The following is a 27,912-nucleotide window of genomic DNA, read 5'->3' as shown; positions in this document are numbered from 1 at the left end:
TCCCTCTCCAGTCACTCAGATTCTCCAGCCTTTCCCAACCAATCCATTCCTTTCTGCTTTCTGTTCATTCTGGGTGGAGCCGAAAAATTCCCAAATGTGCTGTCAGTTTCTTCTGCATGGGATACAAAGCCTCCCGTGTGGAGGCTGGGACTCAGACCTGCTTCGCCATGAAGTCCATCAGCCTCTGCCTGGTTGTGCTCCTTGCCTTCTGGGGTGAGCTGGCACCTGTGTCTGGTGAGATACCTCCAGGTGAGTGTCTCCTTGGGCTCCCTTGTTCCAATCTCCATGGGAAACCCTCTCTAAGGCAGCCTGCCTCTGAAATGGCTGCAATTCCCCTTAGCCTCTGCATCTTACGGCTGTGCTGGCTTGGGGCTGATGGGAGGCGGATGGGCAGCTGAACGAGTCCTCATCGCCATGAAACCACCATCTCCTGTCCCGTAGTTTCCCCTTCACTATAGATCCTGCTGTCAGGGGCAAGAGGGCTCAGACTTGAGGTTGGTGAAATGATCTTATGGGCCAATGATCTTATGTTTTCAGAATTTGAAAAGGAACTTTGCAAGAGCAGGCCTTTTCTGCAGCGGCTCCCTATTTGTGGGATGCTCTCCCCAGAGAGGTTTGCCAGGCACCTTCATTATAAACCATTAGGCACCAGGCAAAAACATTTCTCACTAATCAGGCCTTTAGTTGATTGTCCTCTAATGCCCTTTTAAAATGCGTTGGGGGTGCTTTATTGGGTTGGGGTTGGGGGGGGTGTTTGATTATGTATTTTGTGTTTTGATATTGTGACTTTATCCTGTGAACTGCCCTGAGACTTGCAGTATAGGGTGGTATGCAAATGATGATGATGATGATGATGATGATACAGTGGTACCTTGGTTTACGGACGCAATTGGTTCCAGGGAGCTGGTCGCTCCCCGAGCAGTCCGTTAACGGAGTGTCTCTTCCACGCGTGCACAAAGCACCGATAGAGCGCTTCTGCACATGCGCACACCACGCAGATCGCTTCTGCGCATGCGCGTGGTACGCAGATCACTTCTGCGCATCCGCACACCGTGGAACCCGGATGTAAGCACTTTGTACACTGCTTGGGTTTTTCAAACTATATTAAAGTTGTGGTCCTCTTTAGCCATGGCTCCTGCGTCCCTTCCAACTCTACCCTCTGATAATTCTGTGATCAGAAGCTAATAGTTTCAGCCTGGTCTTTCCCTCTCTCCCCCTTTGGGGTGGGGGTGAAGCTCAGTGGGCAGAATACCTCTCCTGAAGTCTACTGCCAGCCAGTGCTGACAATATTGGGCAAGATGTAGCAATGATCTGACACTTCCTATATTTAAGAGCCCCACTGCCTTTAACATGTTAACAGAAACCTTCTTGTTGCATGTTACAGGTAAGTAGCCGTGTTGGTCTGATGCAGTCGAAACAAAAAAATAAAAAAATTCCTTCCAGTAGCACCTTAGAGACCAACTAAGTTTGTCATAGGTATGAGCTTTCGTGTGCATGCACACTTCTTCAGATACACTGAAACAGAAGTCGCCAGACCAATTGCAGTCGTTAACAGTCATCAACAAGTTTATCACTCCTATCAGCTAATCATCCATTCCCACCACCCTTCTGAGTAATACCCCCACCCCCACCCTCTGACTATTCATAAGGGTCTGGTGACTTCTGTTTCAGTGTATCTGAAGAAGTGTGCATGCACATGAAAGCTCATACCAATGACAAACCTAGTTGGTCTCTAAGGTGCTACTGGAAGGATTTTTTTTATTTCTTCTTGTTGCTTGACTTCTCCTGCTCTACTTTTTATTCTCCTGCTCTACTTTGACTTCTCCTGCTCTACATTTTATTGCTCTTTTTCAGCTGCCTCTCTCCTAACGGCGAAGCTGGCATGAGCCTTCATAGAATCATAGAAACACAGAATGGGAGAGTTGGGAGAGACCACAAGGGCCATTTATTCAACTCCCCTGCAATACAGGAATATTTTGCCCAATGTGGGGCTCAAACCCACGACCCTGAGGTTAAGAGTCTCACACTCTACTACCTGAGCTAGCGTTGTCTCTGCCAGGTCAGATAACATCTTCTGTTTCGCTCACTCCCTGCTCTTGCGTGAAGGAGTCCTGGCAGGCAGGCAGGCGTCAGATCTGGCCCTGGGACTTTCCTCCATGTCTGACACATCATGGTTGAAGTTTGGATCTGCTTGCTAGAGAGAGGCGTCCCCACCCACCCCAGGCTGACTCAGCACCCAGCCTCCCTCTGCTCCTGTGACACGCAGGGTGGGAAGCTGAGAGAAGGAGGGAAGACCCCACCTGGTGTGCTCATCCCCCTGGGGCCAAGCAGGGATCACTCTCTGCTTCCTGGGACAGGTGGACACCTACGTATATTGGCAGTTACCTGGCTTGGGTTGTCCCTTTTCATTGACGCTGCTGCATTTTGATCTGTTTCTTTGTACAGTATCTTCTTCTTTGTGCATTTTCATCTGTTTCTTTGTACAGTTGTACTATTTGTTTAATGAAACATATGCCAGTGGTTTACAGCAATATAAAGACATAAAACCAGGCAATAAAATAATTAAAAGTTAAAAGCAAAAAAAGAAATTAGAAACAAACACCAGCAGACCATTGTGGGGGAATATATTCTGAATTGCCTGGACAGGCCTGGAAGAATAGAAAAGTTTTCAGCAGGTGTTTAGATGTTGGCACAGAAGGGTCCTGCTGAATCTCCAGTGGCAGGGAGTTCCACAGGAGTGGGCCAATGACAAAGAAGCATCAGCAACCCAAGGAATGAGCAAAGATGCTCCTGCAGATGATCTCAGTGATCGAGCCGGAATATCAGGGTTCCTGATTTGGGATCCTGGCCCCAAATTGCTCAGCGCTTTGTAAATCAATGCAAGGACCTGAAGCCTGACTCAGTAGCAGATGACACCTTCATGGTGCAGTTTTTGAAGGAGGCTGAAGAAGCATCTCTTTCCCCTGGCTTTCGATGCTTCAGGTGTATGTTTTTCAGACCCATCTGATTTTTAAGATTATAAATGGTTCCAGACTCTTTTTAAGACTGTTTTAATTTTGCAACCCGCACTGGGACCTTAGGGTTAGGGGCAGGTAATTAATGCACAGCATACGATAAGATGGGCAGGGTATAAATAATATATTATTATTATTATTATTATTATTATTATTATTATTGATTACTTGCAGAAAACCTATGCAGAGGCAGGCTATTCATTGAGTATTGCGTATTCATTGCAATGTTAAAGAATCATATACCTGTTGAGATGGAAAGGATCCCAAGGGTCATCTAGTTCAATCCCTTGCAGAGGCAGGAATCCCAGCTGAAGCGTCGCTGTTTGCAAGGCAGTGAATTGAAATCCGTTTGTGGAGTGTTTGCACATCAGGGGGTTTGGGCTGGGTGTTCACAAGTATGTGGATGATACCCAGCTCTATCTTTCTTTTAAATCGGAACCAGTGAGGGCAGTGAAGGTCCTGTGTGAGTGTCTGGAGGCGGTTGGAGGATGGATGGCAGCTAACAGATTGAGGATGAATCCTGACAAGGCAGAAGTACTGTTTTGGGGGGACAGGGGGCAGGCAGGTGTGGAGGACTCCCTGGTCCTGAATGGGGTAACTGTGCCCCTGAAGGACCAGGTGTGCAGCCTGGGAGTCATTTTGAGCTCACAGCTCTCCATGGAGGCGCAGGTCAATTCTGTGCCCACGAACTCCATTTGCCTCCTTACTGTCTCGCCAGAGTGGTACACGCCTTGGTTATCTCCTCATTGGACTACTGCAATGCGCTCTACGTGGGGCTACCTTTGAAGGTGACTCATAAACTACTGTTAATCCGGAATATGGCAACTAGACTGGTGACCGAGAATAGCCCATCCCCTTTTAAAATATGTTGGGGGAGGGAGGTCATTGGGTTGGTTTGGTTTTCATTTTGATTATGTATTTTGTGGTTTTCTGATTTTATCCTGAGACCGGCAGGTATAGGGTGGTATATTATTATTATGTTGTTGTTGTTGTTGTTGTTGTTGTTGTTGTTGTTGTTGTACCCTACCCTGGTAAAGAGCAGTTAAATAATGATAAGAGGACAAGGGGTTCCCCATCCACATTAAGATGAGGCATGGACAGACCCTGATACATTGCCTCTGAAATGCCAGCCCTTTTCTGACCCCCCCTCCCAGCTGTGGACAAGAGCAGGACACTTTGGGGGTGCAAATTTAGTGCCACCTGCTGGTCTTCTGTGGCAGGACAGGAGGAATACTTGCCTTTGAAGCCCAGTCCCACCTTCAGGCAAGCTGCATGAGAGACTTAAGGACACACCGTGTACCGAGAAGCTAGCCCCACCCGCCTCCCAAAGAAACGACAAAGATAGGAACAGGATGCTGGCATAGAGGGGACATTGGCCTGATCCAGCAGGCTGTTCCTATGTTCTCCTCTTTAAGCGGCAGAAGCTTTCAATTTTCAAAGTGGAGAGGAGTTGAAATGCTTTCTTTTCCAGCACCAATGAAAGGCTTAGTAATCCATCTCTCTCTCTCTCTCTCTCTCTCTCTCTCTCTCTCTCTCTCTCTCTCTCTCTCTATCTATCTCTCCCTCTCTCTTTCTCCATCACAGGTAAGCCTGGCACCTGCCCTACTCTGACCAAAAACAATGACACCCATTGTGGCCAGTTCTGCTCCAGGGACAACAGCTGCCCAGGGAGCGAGCGCTGCTGCCTGACCGGCTGTGGGAACCAGTGCATGCTCCCACTTGAGGGTAAGCAGAGGGGCAGCAGCCCCTCTTTTTTTGGAGAGAAATGAAGTCAGCAACTTCCCATCTGCCTCACCTTCTGACCCAAATGTGCTCTCGACCACCCATCCATCCACACAAGGGGGTTTGGTGGCTACCTGGGCTGGAAAACACAGGCAGGGATTCCCTTTGGGTGACCTGGTTGGCCACTGCGAGAACAGGATGCTGGACTAGGTGGCCCACTGGCCTGATCCAGCAGGCCCTTCTTAGTTCCTTACATTTTCCTTTCATCCCCAGACCAGCCCGGCTACTGCCCCAGGCTGAGCCCCCAGCCAGGCCAGCCTACGAACTGCTCAACGACTTGCAACAATCACCAGGACTGTGGCTCAGGACTCTCCTTGCCAATCCAGAAGTGCTGCAGCAATGAGTGTGGGCAGACTTGCCAGGTGGCTGAAGAAGGTATCTCTTGGGTGGGGGAGAGATATGGGGACCTGATTGTGGGGGTGGGGAGCAGTTGGGTGCACATATTTGTGGGTGGGAGAACCAATGTTAAACTCTGCCCGGGAAGAGGTGCTGGGGCTCGAGCCCACTTGTCTGCCACTCACACAGTCTCCACTCCCTAATGCCAAGCTGTATGGTGGTGGCTGCCAGTGCTAGGAGCATAACAGGGGGATATGAACTCTGCACATGCTCAGATGTTTTCCCCTTTCAATGATTTCCTCACATGTTCCAAGAGTGAGTCCTGGCATTCCAAACAATTCCAGGGCTTTTCTTGGTGGCATGAACCACCAAGCGCATTTCAGAAATATCCAGAGATACGCATATGAAGCTGTAAACACAGGAGTTCATTAGGAGAAAGGACGTCTTCACAAGGCAGTACATAGTTGAACTATGGAACTCCCTCCCACAGGAGGCGATGGCGGCCAGCAACCTAGGACTCAGCTATACAGCTGCAAATAAAACGTTTTCAGTGTGTTGTAAAGTGCATTATACAAATGTAACACTAGATGGTGATGGTGAGCTATGGCAAATTCCATATATTTTTCAAAACTTTTTTTTTAAAGCACTTTAACAACCTTTCTTATATGTGTCTAGATTAAGGTTACCAGACGTCCCCATTTCCCAGGGACAGTCCCCGGATTTACAAATCAGTCCCCATACAAAATCCATTGAAGCTGAAAAGCGTCCCCGGATTCATTGAAAAAAATCTGGTAACCTTAGTCTAGATTCCACCCCAGATGGCTTTAAAAGGCAAATTCATGGAGGAGGAGAGGGTTCTCAATGACTTCTAGCAGGATGGCTCTGTTTGCCTCCATGGTTGGAGGCAGCGATGCTTCTGAATGCCAGCTGCTGGAAACCCCAGGAGGGGAGAGGGGAGAGGGCTCTTGCGCTTGGGTCCTTCTGGTGGGCTTCCCATTGAAGCATCCAGTTGGCCACTGGACAAAATGGGCCATTGGCCTGATCCAGAAGGTTCTTCTTGTGCTCTTATGGAGTGGGTGGGTGAGCAGGGAAGGTCAGAGGGCCTGGACTTAAGGGGGGTGAAGCTGCACAGCCCACCATGGAGGGACTTAGCAGGGCCATCCATTGGCTTTCCTGCCCAGAGAAAAAGCTGGGCACATGCCTCTGCCACGTAGGAAGGGCTACAGAAGGTCATCTAGTCCCTCCCCCAATCTCCCCATCTCTCTTTTTTCCCAGAGCACCCTGGCGTGTGCCCAAAAATGGAATTGGTGCGCACATTTGCCCCCTGCAACGACACCTGCAGAGATGACCGAGAGTGCCCTCTCACCCAGAAGTGCTGCTTCACTGGGTGCAGCCGGAGCTGCCTGGATTCAGGTACTGGCAAACCCCCTGCCTCTTTTGCCCCCTCCCCACCTCTCTTCTCTGGGCAACCGGTGGAGGTAGCATCGGCCATGCCAACTTAAGTGCCCCGGAGACTGAGAATATTTCCTCCATCCATTCTGCCTCCAACAGTTCGCAGTGACAGATGCCAGTTGCCGCCTGAAAGTGGACCGTGCATAGCATACGTGACACATTACTACTACAACCCATTGAAGAAGAAGTGCAACCAGTTAAACTACGGTGGCTGCTGGGGCAACCGCAACAGGTTCGAGACAAAGGAGGCCTGCGAGGAAGCCTGCGGGGAAATCAGCCCAGGTACTGAGAGGGGGGACCCACCAGAAAAATGCATTTTATTGGCTTCATTGATTGTGTTTATCACCCACCTTCCTTTCCATGGAGCTCAAGGTTGCATGCCTCGTTCTCTCCCTTCCTCATTTAATCCCCACAACAACCCTGTGAGGTAGGCTAAGATGAGAGGAAGCGACTGGCCCAAGTCACCCAATGGGCTTCATCTTGTTTTGAAGATGAGGTTTTTCGGGATTGATGTGTTTCTGCAGACCTCTGAAGGAGAGCTTTGGCAAAGGGTTGAGAGGCAAAAGGGCTGCAGAGATCTGAACCAGCAGGTCCCCCAAATTCAGTCCCTGAGCTGGACTTGCCAAATAGCCCAAGGCACAATTCCTCTCTGCCTCGAAAGAGAAGGCTCAATGACTCCTTTGCCTTTTATGGAGGGGCTTTGCATTATTCCCATGAAGGAATGCATGCAGGGAACATGAAGTTGGAATTAAAAACTCTTGCCACCTTCCTGCCCTAAGAAAAACCTATCTGCTTCCTCTTTCTCTGCCTTATGTGGCCTCAGAGGTTTGCAAGCTGCCAAAGGACCCTGGCCCTTGTGAGGCTTATTCAGAATTTTACTACTGCAACCCAGCCACCAGGAAGTGCGAGATATCTGTATATGGGGGCTGCGGGGGGAATGGCAATCGGTTCCGTACCATACTGGAGTGCATGATGGTCTGCGGGAACTTAGCTAAGATTCATTCTGTGTGTGTGTGTGTGTGTGTGTGTGCGCGCACGCATGCATGTGTAGTGGGCAGGGGGCGGTCTGTGAAGTTGTACAGGCTTCTATCTCAGGATGGCACCATCCTGTCCTATGCATGGGTGAGCTTAAGGATGGTGGATCTCCCCCTTATCACCCATGGAGGGAGGACGTCTGAGGAGCTTCAAGAGGAGCCAGGCTTGAAGCACATGGGATGGGGGACATCTGGCTTGACAGCAGTACATGTGAAAAGGAAACAGGGGCCCTAGTAGACCCTTTGCTTAACATGAGTCAAAAGAGTGATGCAACGGCAAAGAAACCTCATGCAATCCTAGGATGCCTCAACAGAATTCTAGTGTCCAGATCAAGGGAAGTAAGTCATAGTATTGCTCTACACTCACCTGGAGTTATGTGTCGAGTTCTGGGCACCTCGGTTTCAGAAGGATATTGACAAGCTGGAAGGTGTGCAGAGGAGGGTGACCAAGATGATCGAGGGTCTGCAAACCAAACCTTGTGAGAAACAGTCGGGGGAGTTGGGAATGTTCAGCCTGGGAAAGAGGAGACTGAGAGGAAATATGATAGACATCTTCAAAAACCTAAAGGGCTGTCACATGGAGGGTGGTGCAAGCCTGTTTTCTCCTGCTCTTGAGGGTAGGACTCGAACCAATGGCTGCAAGTTACAGGAAAGGAAATTACAACTAAACACCAGGAACAACCTTCTGAAAGTAAGAGTCAGTCAACAGTGGAAGGTACTCCTGTGGCAGATGGTGAACTTTCCTTCCTTGGAGGTTTATAAGCAGAGGTTGGATGACCATCTGTCATGGATGCTTTAAATGAGATCCCTTCTTGCAGGGGGTTGGGCTAGATGACCCTTGGGCTCCCTTTCAAGCCTACAATTCTATGATTCTATCATTCCTTCTGCTTGCCCTAAGGGGCACATGCTCAATTACTTGGCTGCCTCCTCCTTGACTCTTTCTCTTTTCTTCCTACAGAAAATTCCACTAAGGAGGACTGAGTCCCTCAACGTGATCACCTTGTCTGAGAAGACCCCGACCCCAGAACAGACATCAATGTGTTGCCATGCCCCCCTCCTTCTATCTCTGGGGAGGCTGCTGGGATCATCTATGTTGTTCAGTCGTTTAGTCGTGTCCGACTCTTCGGGACCCCATGGACCAGAGCACGCAGTCTTCCACTGCCTCCCGCAGTTTGGTCAAACTCATGTTGGTAGCTTCGAGAACACTGTCCAACCATCTCGTCCTCTGTCGTCCCCTTCTCCTTGTGCCCTCCATCTTTCCCAACATCAGGGTCTTCTCTTCTCATGAGGTGGTGAAAGTATTGGAGCCTCAGCTTCACGATCTGTCCTTCCAGGGAGCACTCAGGGCTGATTTCCTTCAGAATGATCTTCTTGCAGTCCATGGGACTCTCAAGAGTCTCCTCCAGCACCATAATTCAAAAGCATCAACTCTTCTGCGATCAGCCTTCTTTATGGTCCACCTCTCACTTCCATACATCACTACTGGGAGAATCATAGCTTTAACTAGACGGACCTTTGTCGGCAAGGTGATGTCTCTGCTTTTTAAGATGCTGCCTAGGTTTGTCATTGCTTTTCTCCCAAGAAGCAATAACCTGGGATCATCTATCCCCAAATAAAACCTGAGCTTTCTTGCATGTACTGAGTCTGGTTCTTGCGTTGCATGACATGAGGCATCAAGAGGAGAACCACATCCGCTGCTGTCCCAGTGGGGGAAAAGCATCTCTCAAAGGGAAATAATAGCACTGTGAAATTCACATCGCAAAGCCAGAGCCAGGAGGGTCCTTCCACTGACCCTAGGAACCAAGTGCTCCCCACAGCCCTTCACTGGCCAAATGCCCAGAGGGGGCAGCAGGTGGGAGGGCATGGAGGGTCCACCTTCATGTGAGAGGGTTGGCCTGTTCAAGGGGGCAGAACTCGGAAGAAGCTGCTGGGGGGCAGAGACTCCAGAATGCTGAGTTTGGCTGCTGCTGGAGCAAGTGGCTGCCTTGGAGCTGCCAGGGTTTCTACAAGACCCAACCTGAGGCAGCCCCCAGCACTGCCCAGGAGCTGCACTTGGGATTGGTGAGAAGATCCAGTGGCCAGTCACCCCGGCCCCTGTGGTCCTCCCTTCTGCACTTGGGGATCCTGGAACGCTGAGCAGGCCAGGTGGGCTGGAGGAAGGATTTGGTGGGAGCAGACATCATGCCACCAGTCAGCAGAGATCCAGAGACAAGTGTAATTAGAGCTTTGGAAGTGATTCACGAGTTTGGACAGCAGAATTTAAATTAAATAAAATAAAGACTAAAGTCTTAAGTAAAAATCTGTCGGCGGAGGAAATTAATAAATTACAGAACAATACAGGGTTTACATTTGTTAAGAAGGTGAAATACCTGGGAGTGAATATGACTGCAAAGAACATTAATTTATTTAAAAATAACTATGATAAATTATGGAAAGAGATAAAATATGACTTAGAAGGTTGGTCAAATTTGAAATTGTCTATCATGGGCCGCATTTCTGTTATAAAAATGAATGTATTGCCAAAGATGTTGTTTTTGTTCCAAGCATTACCTATTGTAGATAATGTTGGTTGTTTTAAAGAATGGCAAAAGGTATTATCGAGGTTCATTTGGCAGGGGGAAAAGCCAAGAATGAAATATAAACTTTTAACAGATGCTAAAGAAAGAGGAGGCTTTTCCCTGCCGGATTTGAAGTTATATTTTGAAGCAGCAGCCTTTTTCTGGCTAAGGGAATGGTTAATTATTATTATTATTATTATTTATTATTATTATTTATACCCCGCCCATCTGGCCGGGTTCCCCCAGCCACTCTGGGTGGCTTCCAACAAAATATTAAAATACAGAAATCCATCAAACATTAAAAGCTTCCCTAAACAGGGCTGCCTTGAGATGCCTTCTAAAGGTCTGGTAGTTGTTGTTCTCTTTGACATGGTTTACATTAGACAATGATGATATATTAGATCTGGAAGGACATGATAAGGCATTTGGATGGTATGCATATTTATGGTATGATAAAGTTAAGGTACATAAAGGTTTTAAAAATCATATTATTAGAAAATCATTGTATAATGTATGGACTAGATACAAAGATTTGCTAGAGCCAAAAACACCCAGGTGGATTTCACCAGCAGAAGCTAAGACGCAGAAAAGATTGAATATGTCAACAAAATGGTTGAAATATAGGGATATTTTAGTGGAAGAAGGAGATCAGATTAAGTTAAAACCGTATGAGATGTTGAAGAGCAATGTAAATGACTGGTTACAATATTATCAAATTAATGAATTGTACAAAATGGATTAAAAAGTTGGTTTTCAAATGAAAAAGTCTAAATTGGAAACAGAATTGTTAGATTCAAAAAGTAAGAATCTATCAAAAATGTATAATTTACTGTTGGAATGGCATACAAAAGATGAACAAACAAAATGTGTGATGATAAAATGGGCAAATGATGTAGGACACAATATTATGGTGGAAGACTGGGAAAGGTTATGGAAACAGAATATGAAATTTACCGCATGTACAATGCTAAAAGAAAACTTAATGAAAATGATGTATAGATGGTACCTGACTCCGGTAAAGTTAGCAAAGATTTATCATAAACATGATAACAAATGTTGGAAATGTAAAAAGCAAGAAGGAACTTTCTTCCACATGTGGTGGACGTGCCCCCAAGTGAGAGACATCTGGGAAAAGATTTATAATAAATTGAAAAAAAAGTGTTGAAAAACACATTTTCTAAAAAACCAGAGGCCTTCTTACTGGGGATAACGGGAGATGATATATCTAGGAAGGATGTTACTTTTTTTTTATGCCACAATAGCTGCAAGAATTCTACTTGCAAAGAACTGGAAGAATGAAGAAATACCAACGGTGGATGAATGGCAGAAGAAGTTGATAGAATATATGGAACTGTCTGAACTGACCGGGAGACTCCGAGATCGAAGTGAAGCAGAAGTGGAAGAAGTTTGGAAGAAATTCAAAATTTACCTAAAGAATAAGCATATAATAGATTAGAAATTTGTGGAAGTGAAGGAGATAAAATAGAGGTTGTAGATAAGACAATGATGTAAAATAAATATCGTTAGAAAATGATGAGAAATTAATTAAGAAGAAAGATCTGGATATAATATAATAGGTTAAGATACAGAAATAAGGTAATATTAAAGTGATAATTAGAAAGTATATAAGATTTAGAGTTTACTACAGAGGATATATAAAGAATTGCAGAAGGAGGAGGAATGAGGAAGTCAATAAATTGGCAATAAGGGTTTTAAGTTAGAATCTTTTTTTGTTATGCATATTTTTCTTTTTTGTATTTTTTGTATTGTTGTATCTTTTGTGTTTTGGATTTTTCTTTTCTGTTTTGTATTTTTTAAATGTCTTTAAAATCCCAATAAATATATTATTAAAAAAAAATCATGCCACCAGTCAGCAGATCCCAGACCTGCCTGCCTAGTTCTGCAAAATGGGTCTTGTCAGCTGGGAAGTGGAGGTGCCTGGCAGGTGGCTTTCTCAGAAGAACTCTCTTCCCATCAATGGCCTTCCTCCTCCTTGGGAAAATAAGACTCATGTTAAGTTTGTGACCTATTAAGACCCCTAGAACTGTTTCATGTCGTCAATGGTAACAAAAGCCAAAGAGAGATCTAGAAGCAGGAGCACGGTAGCATTCCTGCATTACAAGGGCTTGAAATAGATGACCCTCAGGGTCCTTTCCAACCCTACTTTTTAATGATCCCCCCCTGTCCTGCTCTCTGCAGAGGTCATCCTTCATGCCTGAACCCAGGTTGGAATGGCTCTAAATATTCAGCATCATTCAAGAATGCTTACAGCTGCCACCAGTCTGAATATTTTTTATTGATTTTCCAGTATTGTTCCAATAGCAGCCTCATTATGCCTGCCAATTTTATCCAATTAATATGATTATTAAAACCAATTATTTATATATGGAATTATACAATTTAGTTAAAGTGGCCTCCTCGTGTGCTAGTTTTGATGGGTACCTCTTTGTTTTTTATTTTCTGCTTTCCAAAATCTTAAAGGTAAAGGTACCCCTGGCCGTTAGGTCCAGTCACGGACGTCTCTGGGGTTACATTGCTCATCTCGCTCTATAGGCTGAGGGAGCCAGTGTTTGTCTGCAGACAGCTTCCGGGTCATGTGGCCAGCATGACTAAGCCGCTTCTGGTGAACCAGAGCAGTGCACGGAAACGCCGTTTATCTTCCCACCGGAGCAGTACCTATTTATCTACTTGCAGTTTGATGTGCTTTCGAACTACTAGGTTGGCAGGAGCAGGGACCAAGCAACGGAAGCTCACCCCATCACAGGGATTCAAACTGCCGACCTTCTGATCGGCAAGCCCTAGGCTCAGTGGTTTAGAACACAGTGCCACCCGCGTCCCTTTTTTCCAAAATCTTAATAATTTCAATTACATTCCCTTCAAGATAGCATCCCTTATACAACAGCTAGAATCTTATGGTTTCAAATAGTGTTAATATGTTAAGCAACTTAAAGTTTCAAGTGAGGTAAAAAGGTAAAGGTAAAGGGACCCTTGACCATTAGGTCCAGTCGTGACCGACTCTATATTCCAACATGGTCCTATCAAAGGTGATACTTCCTCCTCTTTCTCTCTCTCTCCATTCCATTCCTCTCACATACGCAGTTCCAGTTTGATGTTAAATTTCATAATATTAATCCAGTTTCTCCCACCCTCACTTTTTATATTCCGAGGAGGGTTGCCAAATCAGAAATGTAGAAGAAAAACTTTGAAAAAACAACCGTAGGCTCCCCTCCCCCCACCGTCTCTGGCACCGAATGAAACCTTATCTCAATTCCGACCTTTAAATCCTTGTAGCCGAGATGTTCCAAAGTTTGTTTTCTCATCGCCTCTAGCACGTGCCTGTACTTTAGTCCAATTAGCAGGATTTTGTCTTCCTCCAGGAATGGATCGGGGGTCATGGCAGTCGGGGTGCTCATGCACCCAGTGTCTTTGCCGCCCTCGCATTCCGTAGGGAAGCAAGTGCCAGACCACAGGACAATCCGAAGGTGAGAGCCTGTTCCTCTCCCACCCAGAGAGGAATTCAAAGATTGAGTTTCCTCCATCATTCTTTGCTTATCTGTCTCTCCCTGTGGTTTTGAGGGATACCTCCATTCCTGGCTCAAGCAGAAACAGGAAGCCTCAGCTATATCTGAAGTAAGAGGAAGAACACGCAAGTGTCACGTCCTCTGCTTGCAGAAGATGGAGAAATGCTGTTGGGTTACATAGAGAAAGCAGAACTGATCAGCACCTACTTTGCCTCTTTTCACTGAAAAGGAAGAAGAGAAGAAGAAGAGTTTGGATTTGATATCCCGCTTTATCACTACCCGAAGGAGTCTCAAAGCGGCTAACAATCTCCTTTCCCCTCCTCCCCCACAACAGACACCCTGTGAGGTGGGTGGGGCTGAGTGACTTCAGAGAAGTGTGACTAGCCCAAGGTCACCCAGCAGCTGCATGTGGAGGAGCGGAGACGCGAACCCGGTTCCCCAGATTACGAGTCTGCCGCTCTTAACCACTACACTACACTGGCTCCAGGTAGAACCAGACGATAAGAGCTGCCACATCCTCTGTTTTGGCCAGACTTGCTGCCTCCATCCTTGAGGTGCCATGAGTCACCCTTGGGGACAATTCTTGTGGTCCTCAGAAAAGGCTGGAGGCTGAGCAAGGAGTGCAGGGAACAAAGCTGTCAACCTTCCCCTTTTTTTGCGGGAAATTCCCTTATTCCAGCCAGGGAAACGGCGCTGGAATAAGGGAATTTCCCACCAAAAAAAGGGAAGGTTGATAGCTCTGGCAGGGAATAGTCTGGGAACAGCAAGCACTGAAGTGCAGCAGGTGTGATCCTGTCTGGGGATCTGGATGGGAGGGGCTCTTGCAGGCTCACAAGTTTATCATAAGGAAACCTTGGGGAGCAGAAGAGGAACTGCTCTCCAGGAAGCTCTGTAGGTGGAGAGTAATAGAAAACAGAGTTCCCCAAGAATCGGTCTTGAGACTTGTGCTTTTTAACTTTTTCACAAACAATCCAAAGATGAGATGAGCAGTGAGGTGGCCAAGTTTGCTGAGGATACTAAATAGTTGAAGTTGCATTAGCTGCTTTGTGATCGTTTGTTGCAAAACCTTCTTAGAAAGAAAAGAATGTCCACTCTGTTCCACTTCCTCTCCTGACCTCTGTCCCTTCTTCCTTCACCTCCTTCTTTGGGAATTCCCCAGAGAACCTGTTTTCTGAGATATAAGTGAGCCATGGGCTGGGCAGCAGACTTAGCTTGTCCATCATGTGGTGTGGTAGCTTTCTCCTCCTTGTGGGGCTCCTTGCTGTCTGGGGTCAACTGACACCTGCCTCCAGCCACCCTCTAGGTAAGCACTTTCTCCTCCTTCTCCCAGTGCCACTTATTGTCTACCCATCCATGCATGCCTCCCCATTCGCAAAACTGCCTATTTATTTAGCTTCCTACAACTGATCCAGTTCAGGATTCACAAGAGGACCTCTCCTCTCACTCCTTGACTGCTCAACTTACTCAGGAATCTTTGGTGAAGTAGAATCATAGGATCATAGAGCTGGAAGGGATCCCAAGGGTCTACAGTTCTGTGATTCTATTATTGTAGATGAGGGCATTGACTTGGCATGTGTTACGAAGACCTGGGTAGATGAGCTGGGAAGGGGTTTGTTCTCACTCAGCTCTGCCCACCTGGGTACTCAGTAAAGCACCAAGCTAGCCGATTTGTTTGGTCCAGAGAAGTATGTGTGTTCTCTCTCTAATCTATGCTTGTACCTCCAAGAATCCATTAAATCTAGATTTTCAATCATTTTTACAAAAGTTGATGACAATTTCCCTTGATCATTATTCACTCCAAATCTGTCTAATTGTGGGTTAATTACCCCATTGTGCAAAGAACTGGAGAGAGCAAGAATGTAGGGTCCTCGGCTTGTCATTTCTAGCCATCCTCCTCACTCAGGCACCTCTGTGGAAAGGGTGCCCACAACCTTTCAACCGTTGGGACCGTTTGTTACAAAACCTGGTGGGGTAGGGAAGAGTTTCCTCTCTGTCCTGCTCACCACTTTCACCATCTTCCTGAGCTTGCTGTGATTCTGCAATCCTGGGCAATATAAGGGAGCAGTCGGGTTGGGCAGTGGACTCTCCACTTAGCCTGACCCACCATGAAGTCTGGTGCTCTTGTGATCCTTGTGGGGCTCCTCACCCTCTGGGCTGAGCTGACACTCACCTCTGGTCAGAGGCTTGCAGGTAAGGGATTCCTTCTCCTCTCTTCGTCCAGTCCCATGTGTCAAAACATTTCTCTGGGAATCATTTGTTTTTGAGAGAAGGGCAGCCATGCAAAGGCTTCGGGAAGCTGGGGAAGCTCAGGGGAACAGCACTTGAGTTGCTTCAGAAGATGTACAGGTCCATCCCCACTGGGAATGCTGAAATTCAGTGAGGGGGGGGGGCATTCAGCCACTCTGCTGTGCCACTGGACTCCCTCCCCCCACCAGCCTCCCTCTTGCCAAGGCATTTCAGAAACCCTTCTAGGATTTGCTCCCCCTCCCGGCAATGAAGCATTGTCAGGGCTTCTATGAATAAATGTGCTGAGGGGTGTGTGTATGTATGCAAACACACATTTGGTGTGTGTGTGTGTGTGTGTGTGTGTGTGTGTGTGTGTGCGTGCGCCAGACTGGGTCTGACCCGGGTGACAGAAAGCCTAGCTTTGGCCCTTTCTTGTGCAGTGTTCCCTCAGCCTCCTCTCCTCTCCCTTCTCCTTGGGAGTCCTCTGGGCAGCTGGTGCTACTGCCCCTAGGCTCTGAGCTGCCCCTCCTGCCCCAAAGAGGGGTACCTCCCTACACTGCCCCACAATGGCCTGGGAAGAGGATACACCCAGCCTTAGTGGCCCAACGGAGACTGGTTGAAGGTGAACACCTTAACTTAACAGGCAGTAGCAACAGCAGTGGGCACTCAGCTCCCAGGCAGGTCCTGGGCATAGCAAGCACAAGAAGGGCCAGTGCAGTGCCTGCCTGCCTGCCGGCCTGCCTACCCGGCCTGCCACTTGTCCATCCTTTAAAGCCCTAAATGGCCTTGGTCCAGTATACCTGAAGGAGCGTCTCCACCCCCATCATTCTGCCCGGACACTGAGGTCCAGCACCGAGGGTCTTCTGGCGGTTCCCTCGTTGCGAAAAGCCAAGTTGCAGGGAACTAGGCAGAGGGCCTTCTCGGTGGTGGCGCCTGCCCTGTGGAACGCCCTCCCATCAGATATAAAAAAGGAAAACAACTACCAGACTTTTAGAAGACATCTGAAGGCAGCCCTGTTCAGGGAGGCTTTTAATGTTAATAGATTATTGTGTTTTATTTTTCTGTTGGAAGCCGCCCAGAGTGGCTTGGGAAACCCAGCCAGATGGGCGGGGTATAAATAATAAATTATTATTATTATTATTATTATTATTATTATTATTATTATTATTCCCAACAGCAAGGGCTGGTGGACTGCCTGTCTGGGCTCCCTCACCGACTTGCTTTTTCTGATGCCGCCTCAGCTCCTGGCAACCAGCACCCCCTGGCCAGCCTCAGAGGCACCGTTCGCCTGTGGAGCTTATAGCCAGGGCTGCTGCAACAAACAAAAGCTCAAGCCTTTGGGAGACAGAGACACAAAAGGGAGGGAAGAAAAGAAAGAGGGATGGAGGTCCGTGTTGCCCACAACACCCTGACCATCATACAAGGCACCCCAGGGTGCCACGGCACACTGGTTGAAAACCAATGCCCGATGCAAACGATATAAGCTCTCCTGTTCAGATTTTCAAAGAACAAAGAATCTGAATCTCCTTATTTTTGTGGTTGTAAGTTGTTTCAAACTGCTTTTAATGTTTTGTTTTAAGGTTGTAATGTTTCCTGCAACCTTAGGGTGAAGAGCAGGTAACTAATGATATGGGGTTCCCCATCCACATTAAGATGAGGCATAGGACGGCCCGTAATACATTGCCTCTGAAATGCCAGCCCTTTTCTGACCCCCCCCCCCTCCCAGCTGTGGACAAGAGCAGGACACTTTGGGGCTGCAGATTTGGTGCCACCTGCTGGCCTTCTGTGGCAGGACAGGAGGAATACTTGCCTTTGAAGCCCAGTCCCACCTTCAGGCAAGCTGCACGAGAGACTTAAGGACACACCGTGTACCGAGAGGCAAGCCCCGCCCGCCTCCCAGGAAACGACGAAGATATGAACAGGATGCTGGCATAGAGGGGACATTGGCCTGATCCAGCAGGCTGTTCCTATGTTCTCCTCTTTAAGCGGCAGAAGCTTTCAATTTTCAAAGTGGAGAGGAGTTGAAATGCTTTCTTTTCCAGCACCAATGAAAGGCTTAGTAATCCATCTCTCTCTCTCTCTCTCTCTCTCTCTCTCTCTCTCTCTCTCTCTCTCTCTCTCTCTCTCTCCTCTCTCCCTCTTTCCCAATCACAGGGAAGCCTGGCACCTGTCCTACTCTGACCAAAAACAATGACACCCAGTGTGGCCAGTTCTGCTCTGGGGACAACAGCTGCCCAGGGAGGGAGCGCTGCTGCCAGACCAGCTGTGGGAACCAGTGCATGCTCCCACTTGAGGGTAAGCAGAGGGGCAGCAGCTCCTCTTTTTTTGGAGAGAAATGAAGTCAGCAACCTCCCATCTGCCTCACCTTCTGACCCAAATGTGCTCTCGACCACCCACCCATGCAAACAGGGTTTTGGCGCGTATCCTGCCTGGATCTATGTAGGCTATAACCCTGTAGTTCAGAGGCAGGCAAGAGGCATTGCAGTTCCAGCATCCCACCCGCCATGGTGTGGCTTGCCAGCTCACATGGCAACTGACCTCCACCTGGCGCACTGCCAGCAGGGTCCAACCAACAGGTGGGAGGCAGGCTGTGCACAGCCTCAGTCCAGAGACCCACCTGCTCTCAGGTGTGCATGCAGCTGAGATCAGGGAGACCCCATTCATTCCTGGCAAAGAGGAACCGGCTCCTTTCCCTGAAATTATTCCTGTGGGGGTTTTCTAAAAAAATGAAAACAGATTCATTTATTCATTCATTCATTCATTAAATGTCTATACAGCCCTTCATCCGAAGATCACAGTGCGGTTCAGAAAGACTGACAAAGAACCAAAAACGTGTGTAAATTCAAAGCTGAACTATCTCAGTTGTGTAGGACTGAAGAAAGCACTCTATTCCATGATTTGCAAATTAAATTATTATTAGTACATCTTCTTACTGATTTTGTGCAGCCAGATAGCTGTTGGTCCTAGACAGGATTTCAGCTGAATAAAATACATTCAGAAAATGTTGGGAATGCACTCAGTGTTGGCCTGCGGCCCCATAAATGCTTCTGAATATTCTGAATACCAGTCATGGCAAACACAGGAAGGGAGAAAGTGTTCTTGTGCTCAGATCCCGCTTGCAGGTTGCCCCTAATGGGAACCTCGTTGGCCACTGTGAGAACAGGATGCTGGACCAGATGGGCCACTGGCCTGATCCAGCAGGCCCTTCTTAGGTTCTTAGGTTCTCCTTTCATCCCCAGTCTACCCTGGATACTGCCCCAGGCTGAGCCCCCAGCCAGGCCGGGCTGTGAACTGCTCAGGGATTTGCACCAATGACCAGGACTGTGCCTCAGTCAACTTGCCACGCAAGAAGTGCTGCAGCAAAGGGTGCGGGAAGACTTGCCAGGTGGCTGAAGAAGGTATCTCTTGGATGCGGGGGGGGGGGGGGTATTGGGACCTGATGGGGAGGGCAGTTGGATTCACACGTGCATGGCTGGCAGAGGATCTGCCAAGCAAGAGGTGCTGGGGCACACTCTTTTTTTTTTTTTTAATACATTTTATTCCAATTTTCCAAATTCAACAAATTAACAAAACCAATCTTTTATACAAGATCTTATATTCACATCTTTTACCTTGCTCCGCCGAGCTATGACTTCCCCCCCTCCCTTCATGCGGGTTTCTTGTTAATTCCTTTTTTTGCAGTTCCTTTTTTAACATACTGGTCAATTCGTAAGGTTTATTTTAATCCTGCGAGAGTTTTTAATGATCTACAGTTTTTCTCCATATAGTCCACATATTTACTCCAGTCCTTTTGAAACCTTGTCTCCCCCTGGTCACGAATCTTGCATGTCAATCTAGCAAGTTCAGCATAGTCCATCATTTTTATCTGCCACTCCACAATTGTAGGTAATTCCTGTAATTTCCATTTTTGGGCTAACAAAGTCCTAGCCGCGGTTGTTGCATACATAAACAGTGTTTGATCTTCTTTTCTAATCTCTCCTCCTATTATTCCTAACAAAAATGCTTCTGGTTTTTTTGGGAAGGTATATCTAAACATCTTTTTCAATTCATTATATAAACTTTCCCAAAATCTTTTAACTTTTTCGCATGTCCACCACATATGATAGAATTCACCATCTTTCTCTTTACATTTCCAGCAACTTTTATCACTCATTCTATACATTTTAGCTAACTTAACTGGAGTTAAATACCATCTGTACATCATCTTATATACATTTTCTTTCAAGGCAGTACATGCTGTAAATCTTAAAGTTTGATTCCATAGTTTCAACCACGCATCATATTCAATATTATGCCCCAAATCTTTTGCCCATTTAATCATCACTTCTTTTGTCAACTCATCTTTTGTATACCACTCCAACAACAGATCATACATCTTTGCCAAAAGCTTTGTTTTGCCTTCTAGCACTTCTATTTGAAATTTGGATCTTTTATCCTCAAAACCTATTTTTCTATCTTCTTTAAGCACATCATTTATTTGATGGTATTCTATCCATCCTGTTAACACTCCTTTAATGTCCTCAAAAGGTTTTAAACTCCATCCTTTTTCAGTTTTCGTCAAGATTTCCTCATACGTGGCCCGCCTCTTTTCCATATTTACTTTCTTAACTGTTAATACCTCTGCTGGTGAGACCCACCAGGGTGTTTTAGTCTCTAACAGCCTTTTATTTCTTTCCCACACCTCGTACAGAGATCTTCTTATCACATGATTCGTAAACCCGGTATGTGATTTCTTTTTGTCATAACATAAATATGCATGCCATCCAAATCTATTGTTAAAACCTTCCAAATCTAACAAGTCCGTATTCTCTAGAGTTATCCATTCTTTTATCCAACAGATACAGGACGCTTCATAATAAAGTCTCAAGTCTGGCAGGGCGAATCCACCTCTTTCTTTCTTATCTACCAAAATCTTATGTTTTATTCTAGGTTTTCTCCCCTGCCAGACAAATCTTGATAAAATCTTTTGCCACTCTTGGAATTGCCTCGTACCTTTAACCACAGGTATAGTTTGAAATAGGAATAACATCTTAGGTAATACATTCATCTTTATTGTTGCAATTCTTCCTAAGAATGACATTTTCATATTAGTCCATCTTTCCAGGTCTTTCTTTATTTCCTTCCATACTTGTTCGTAATTATCACTGTAAAGATTAATATTCTTTGCTGTCATCCATATTCCCAAATATTTTACCTTTTTAGCCACGTCGAGTCCATGTTTTAACTGGGACCTGATGGGGAGGGCAGTTGGATTCACACGTGCATGGCTGGCAGAGGATCTGCCAAGCAAGAGGTGCTGGGGCACACTCAAAGAGTCTCCTCTCCCTCATGCCAAGCTGTGTGGTGGTGGTGGTGGCTGCCAGTGGTATGAGCATAGGAAGGGGAATGAACTCTGCACATGCTCAGAAGTTTATTTCCTCTTGATGATATCCTCACACGTTCCAGAGTGAGTGCAGGCATTCGAAACACAATTACAGGGCTGATCTCACTACTGACTGCTGTCCCCTCCTCTCCATCTCCTTTTTCCAGAGCACCCTGGCGTGTGTCCCAAAAGGGAACTGGTGTACACCTTTGTCCCTTGCAATGACACCTGCAGAGACGACCGAGAGTGCCCTCTCACCCAGAAGTGCTGCTTCACCGGGTGCAGCCTGGGCTGCCTGGACTCAGGTACTGGCAAAGGCCCCGCCCCTTTTGCCTCCTCCCCACCTTTCTTCTCTGGGCACCTAAGTGCCCTGGAGACTGAGAACATCTCCTCATGGACCTCCATCCATTCTGCCTCCAACAGTTCGCAGTGACAGGTGCCAGTTGCCGCGCAAACCTGGACCATGCTATGCATCCTTCCGCCGTTTCTACTACGACCCATCGCGGAAGGCGTGCATTCCGTTCACCTACGGTGGCTGCCAGGGTAACAGCAACAACTTTGAGACAAAGGAGGCATGCAAGGCAGCCTGCGGGAAAATCAGCCCAGGTACCGAGTACGGACCCACCAGAAATTCATATTCATGGCTTCATTGATTGTGTTTATATATATATTTCCCCTTGTCCACCAAGGAGCTCAACTTCCCCCTGCTCATTTAACCCCAAGAACAACCCTGCGAGGTAGGCTAAGCTCAGAGGAAGCCACCGGCCCAAGGTCACCCGGGGAGCTTCATGGCTGAGTGGGGATTTGAATCCGCATCTCTCTCAGGTCTCTCAGGTTCAATACTCTGACCATAAGGCAATGCAGCAGAGCTCCTCTGGGAAGTCAGGCAATTCCATCCAATCGGGTAAGTGGAAGAAGCTGACCAGAATGGGTCCAGAGTTCTGGGATGATTGGGTACACTGCTCTCTTCTTAACTTTATGTTTCATACTAGCTGGCCCGGCCACGCGTTGCTGTGGCTCAGTCTGTTAAATGGACCCTCAGAGCCCCCCTTCAGACTCCCCTCACCTTCAGAGTCCCCCTTCATTTTGTTTGAGATATTTTGCCCCCTCCTCCCCTCATCCCCCGGTTCATCCCAGTGAGTGTCCCCATCCTGTCCCAACCCATGAGCTAGCGCAACCCCTCCTCTCCCCATTCCCCGGCACATCCATGTGAGCAGCCCCACCCCCTCCCTGCACTCCCCCTCCCCCCATCCCCCTCCGGGGTCCCCCCCCCGGCTCATCCCTGTGAGTCCCCTGGTGCCGGTGTCGGCATAACCCGGCCTGTATGTCAGGTATTCAGAATTTGGGGGGAGGGAACAGCGGGGAGTGGTCCCCTTTTCGGCACGGTGTCGATGTGGCGTGGTCTGTCTGTGACGGTTGTACGTCGGGGGCTAGGGGCAGGATCCCGGTGTCGGCCTTTGTGGAGGAATGGCCTTTGTGGTGGTTATAGCATGTCGGTTGGTGACGTCACAATCTTGGCTTGGGCTTGGAGACGGAGCTTCTGGCTACTATTTCCCAGCATGCACTTTTGTCTGAGTTGTGAATTCTGGAACACGGGGTTTTGGGGGTTTTATGTGGCCCAAGTGTGACATCTGTCTACAGTGGTACCTCGGTTTACAAACACAATTGGTTCCGGAAGTCTGTACTTAACCTGAAGCGAACTTTCCCATTGAAAGTAATGGAAAGTGGATGAATCCATTCCAGACAGGTCCGCGGAGTACTTAAACTGAAAATACTCAAACCGAGGTGTACTTAAACCGAGGTATGACTGTACTTGAACTGTATATGGTAACTCGCATATTCACTTGGGATATTGTGTCAAAATTTGAATGTAATCGGTCAAACGGTTTCGGAGAAAAGTGGAGACACACCCACACGGCCAGTTTACATTTAGATAGATAGATACAGTATATTCCTGCGTATAAGACTACTTTTTAACCCAGGAAAATCTTCTCAAAAGTCAGGGGTCGTCTTATACGCCGGGTCGTATTTCTTATACAGTGAGTATATCCCAAACTCTATATTTTAACTGGAAAAGTTGGGGGTCGTCTTATACGCCCAGTCGTCTTATACTCCGGAATATATGGGTAGATAGATAGATAGATGATAGATAGATAGATAGATAGATAGATAGATAGATAGATAGATAGATAGAGATAGATAGATAGATAGATAGATAGATAGATAGATAGATATAGATAGATGGATAATTGAGGGGATGGAGCGGTTGGGATGCTGTGCTCTGTCTTCATGCTTAGAGGTTGGATATGGGTGTTGGAAGCCACAGGAAAGGAGAGGGCTGCTCTTGTGCTCGGATCCTGCTTGCTGATTCCCCAAAAACATCTGGCTGTGAGAAGAGGATGCTGGACCAGATGGGCCATTGGCCTGATTCAGCAGGATCACCTTATGTTCTTCTTAATGTTCATGCTGTGTGCCATATTCTTCGAATGGACATTTGTGATTGTAGCAATTTGAAATTTCAAGATAAGAGATTCTGTATTTGAAATAGGACACTAAACCTTTGGATTCAAAAGGGTGGGGAGCCTTGTATGAATGAATGTGGCCTTAGAAATTCTGACACCCCAATTTCTAATTCCGCCTGGGAAGAGGAAATGACAGAGTATTTGACATGTTGTCACCAGGATTCATTAAAAGAGGACGGCAGTCCGTGCAAATCCCCAGAATAGGGAGGATTCATATATTAGCTCCATGTTTGGTGATAAACAACCTTTGCCATAGGGTGACTCCTAGCCTGTGCCCCAAATTATATCCGTCCATAAATCCATTTGCTGATTTGCTTCATTTTGTTTTAAAGATGAGGTTTAGGGGGACTGGCATGTTTTTGCAGATTTTGGGAGGAGGGTTTGGGGTGGGAGCATTTGGCAAAGGGTTGAGAGGTGAGAGGGCTGCAAATTTTTGAACCAGCAGCCACAAGCAGGTTCCCAAATTCAGTCCTGAGCTGGACTGGCCCAAATAGCCCAGGCGCAATTCCTCTATGCATGGAAGGAGAAGGGTCTGTGATTCCTGGTAGATGAAGGGAACGCTGTGGATATAGCCTATCTCGATTTCAGCAAGGCCTTTGACAAGGTGCCCCATGATATTCTTGTAAAGAAGCTGGTAAAATGCGGGCTAGACAATGCTACCATTCAGTGGATTTGTAACTGGCTGACTGACCGAACCCAAAGGCTCCTCTTCATCCTGGAGAGAAGTGACTAGTGGGGTGCCACAGGGTTCTGTCTTGAGCCCAGTCTTATTCAACATCTTTATCAATGACTTGGATGATGGGCTTGAGGGCATCCTGAGCAAGTTTGCAGATGACACCAAATTGGGAGGGACAGGATCACACTTCAAAATGACCTTAACAGATTAGACAACTGGGCCAAAGCAAACAAGATGAATTTTAACAGGGAGAAATGTAAAATACTACAATTGGGCAAAAAGAAAAAAGAAAGGCACAAATACAGGATGGGAGACACCTGGCTTGAGAGCAGTACATGTGAAAAGGATCTAGGAGTCTTGGTAGACCACAAACTTGACATGAGTCAGCAGTGTGATGCAGCAGCTAAAAAAGCCAATGCAATTCTGGGCTGCATCAATAGGAGTATAGCATCTAGATCAAGGGAAGTAATAGTGCCACTGTGTTCTGCTCTGGTCAGACCTCCCCTGGAGTACTGTGTCCAGTTCTGGGCACCACAGTTCAAGAAGGATGCTGACAAGCTGGAACGTGTCCAGAGGAGGGCAACTAAATGGTCAAAGGCCTGGAAATGATGCCTTATGAGGAACGGCTTAGGGAGCTGGGTATGTTTAGCCTGGAGAAGAGAAGGTTAAGGGGTGATAATGATAGCCATGTTAAAATATATAATAGGATGTCTTATAGAGGAGGGAGAAAGGTTGTTTTCTGATGCTCCAGAGAAGCGGACACGGAGCAATTGGTTCAAACTACAAGAAAGAAGATTCCACCTAAACATTAGGAAGAACTTCCTTACAGTAAGAGCTGTTTGGCAGTGGAATTTGCTGCCAAGGAGTGCGGTGGAGTCTCCTTCTTTGGAGATCTTTAAGCGGAGGCTTGACAGGCATATGTCAAGAATGCTTTGATCAGGGCCGTCTTAAGCACCTCTGGCGCCCTGGCGCCGTGGTGCGACGGATCCCTCCAGAGCCCCCCCGCCGCCCCGTTTTCCAGCGCAGCGGGTGGCCGGGCGGCCAGGCTCAGCACGCAGCGCGGCTGCCAAGGGCGCTGCTGCACGATGGGCAGGCAGGCTTAGTGTGCAGCGCTGCTGCCAAGGGCCGGCACCGTGGCGCCCTGCGCCCCCCAGCCTGGCCGTAGGGCCAGCCCTGGCTTTGATGGTGTTTCCTGCTTGGCTGGGGGTTGGACTGGATGACCCTTGTGGTCTCTTCCAACTCTATGATTCTATGATTCCTTCCCCCTAGCAGGGCGGGGGGCAGGGCTTTGAATTATTCCTATGAAGGAATGCATGCAGGGAACACAAAGTTGCAATTAAAAACTCTTGAAGCATATCTCAATTTTCCACTTCCCTCCTGCCCTTCCTGCCCTAAGAAATACTTTCCCACTTTCTCTTTCACTCCCTTCTGTGGCCTCAGAGGTTTGCAAGCTGCCAAAGGACCCTGGCCCTTGTGAGGGTTATTCAGAATTTTACTACTACAACTCAGCCACCAGGAAGTGCGAGACATTCGTGTATGGGCTCTGCGGGGGGAATGGCAATCGGTTTCACACCAAACTGGAGTGCATGATGGTCTGTGGGAAAACTGGTAAGATTCTTGTCTTTGTGTCTGTGCCTCTCCACCTACCTATCTCTGTCTCTAAATATTTATAAGTGTGCATGTGGAGGGCAGGGGGGCACACTGTGGAGGTCCACAGGGTTCTCTCTCGGCTGCCCTGCTGGCATCATCCTGCCCTAGCCATGGGTGCGTTTACCAATGGCTTCAAGTTGCTGGGGGTTGGTCTAGATGACCCTTAGGGGTGCCTTTTAACTCTACAATGATTCCATGATTTTATCATTGCTGCTGCCTGCCCTAAGGTCCAGGTGCTCAATGACTTGGCTGCCTCCCCTTTGCCCCTGTGTGACTCTTTCTCTTTTCTACCCACAGGAAAGTCCGCTGAGGGGGACTGAATAGCTCAACATTATCACCTTGTCTGAGAAAAACCCAACCCCAGAACAGACACCAGGGTGTTGCCATGCCCCCCCTCCTTCTATCTCTGGGGAGGCTGCTGAGATCATCTATTCCCAAATAAAACCTGGGCTTTCTTGCATCTGCTGAGTTGGGTTCTCATGTTGCATGACGTCAGGTGTTAAGGGGAGCCCCACATCCGCTGCTGCCCCAATGTGGGGAAAGCATCTCTCCAGGTCCCTGAGCTGCCGGGCTGGTGAGATGGGGGCCAGGAAGGGAAGAGGATATTTGTCAAGATGAGCAGTTCCCCAACTTTTTCCTGGCCCCTCTCCGCTTGGTTCCATAAACACATTCCCAGTGTCCCCTACCCTGTGAAAGGGAGCGTTCAGAGTAGTGGTTTGAACTAACCCAATAGAGAAGATAGCACTGCGGAATTCAAAACAGTAGCCATTAATTGCAGCTTTGTTCAAAATCCACTTAAAACTATCTACTTAAATTAATTCAACCAAATGGTTGAACCTGATCCAATGAGGCCAGCTTTTCAATGTTTGATAGTCATTTGCACCTCCAATCCCCCCTGCCACTCCTTTGCCTCTTAGTGCCCCCCAGCTACTGCAATTCACCACATAATAGTCACTCACTTTTTTGCCAAATTTGTGATGCGGAAAAGTGGGTGTGACCATTATGCAGTGAAGTCCCCGCCTGCACCATGTTCCACACCAGAGCTTTGGGGTCTACATGAACAGCTCTGCCTCTCATCCCATCAAGGCCCCCTCCCTCCCTGAGCCACATGCCCTTCAGAAGCCCTCATGTCCTCCAGAGGCAACCAAAGGTTCTGCTGGGGGCGGAGGACGGGCGACAGGGGTGGTCACTCACCCACTGCTTCCCCTTCTTGGTTGGCATGTCCCGCGGTGTGATCGCGATCCCGTTGTGATCCTTGTTGCATCCTTCCCGCATGGCGGAGAAGTGCCATAGTGGGCCCTTTGCTGAAGAGCAGCTCCTGGCCATTTGCCACGAGTCAGTCAAGCCCAGGGAAGTGGCCAAGGTGGCCGTATTCCAAATGACGATTACGCAATGAAGTTCTTTGAACCAATTGTCGGACTTATTTTAAAAAACAAAAACAGGGCGCAGCGATGGTCAAAGGCCTGGAAACGATGCCTTATGAGGAACAGCTTAGGGAGCTGGGTATGTTTAGCCTGGAGAAGAGAAGGTTAAGGGGTGATATGATAGCCATGTTCAAATATATGAAAGGATGTCATATAGAGGAGGGAGAAAGGTTGTTTTCTGTTGCTCCAGAGAAGCAGACACGGAGCAATGGATTCAAACTTCAAGAAAGAAGATTCCACCTAAACATTAGGAAGAACTTCCTGACAGTAAGAGCTGTTCGGCAGTGGAATTTTCTGCCAAGGAGTGTGGTGGAGCCTTCTTCTTTGGAGGTCTTTAAGCAGAGGCTTGACAGGC

The 27,912-nt window shown here is 47.5% G+C and overlaps 1 protein-coding gene across 1 annotated transcript; it reads left to right on the top strand.

Annotated features, from left to right (window-relative positions):
• The first annotated feature begins 75 nt into the window (after positions 1 to 75).
• On the top strand, positions 76 to 26,593 carry LOC132592471 (papilin-like). Its single transcript, XM_088674583.1, has 13 exons — positions 76 to 249; positions 4,599 to 4,739; positions 5,010 to 5,171; positions 6,408 to 6,545; positions 6,684 to 6,866; positions 13,625 to 13,658; positions 14,903 to 15,000; positions 18,078 to 18,218; positions 19,163 to 19,321; positions 21,453 to 21,590; positions 21,709 to 21,891; positions 25,924 to 26,091; positions 26,431 to 26,593. The coding sequence occupies exons 1-13, from the start codon at positions 117 to 119 to the stop codon at positions 26,451 to 26,453; spliced, it is 1,701 nt and encodes a 566-aa protein (XP_088530709.1). The 5' UTR covers positions 76 to 116; the 3' UTR covers positions 26,454 to 26,593.
• The last annotated feature ends 1,319 nt before the right edge of the window (positions 26,594 to 27,912 follow it).

Source organism: Zootoca vivipara, chromosome 7 (genome assembly GCF_965207765.1).
Source record: "Zootoca vivipara chromosome 7, rZooViv2.hap1.1, whole genome shotgun sequence".
Classification (NCBI taxonomy): domain Eukaryota; kingdom Metazoa; phylum Chordata; class Lepidosauria; order Squamata; family Lacertidae; genus Zootoca; species Zootoca vivipara.
The sequence above is the reverse complement of the archived record's forward strand: the minus strand, read 5'-3'. Positions and strand labels throughout refer to the sequence as shown.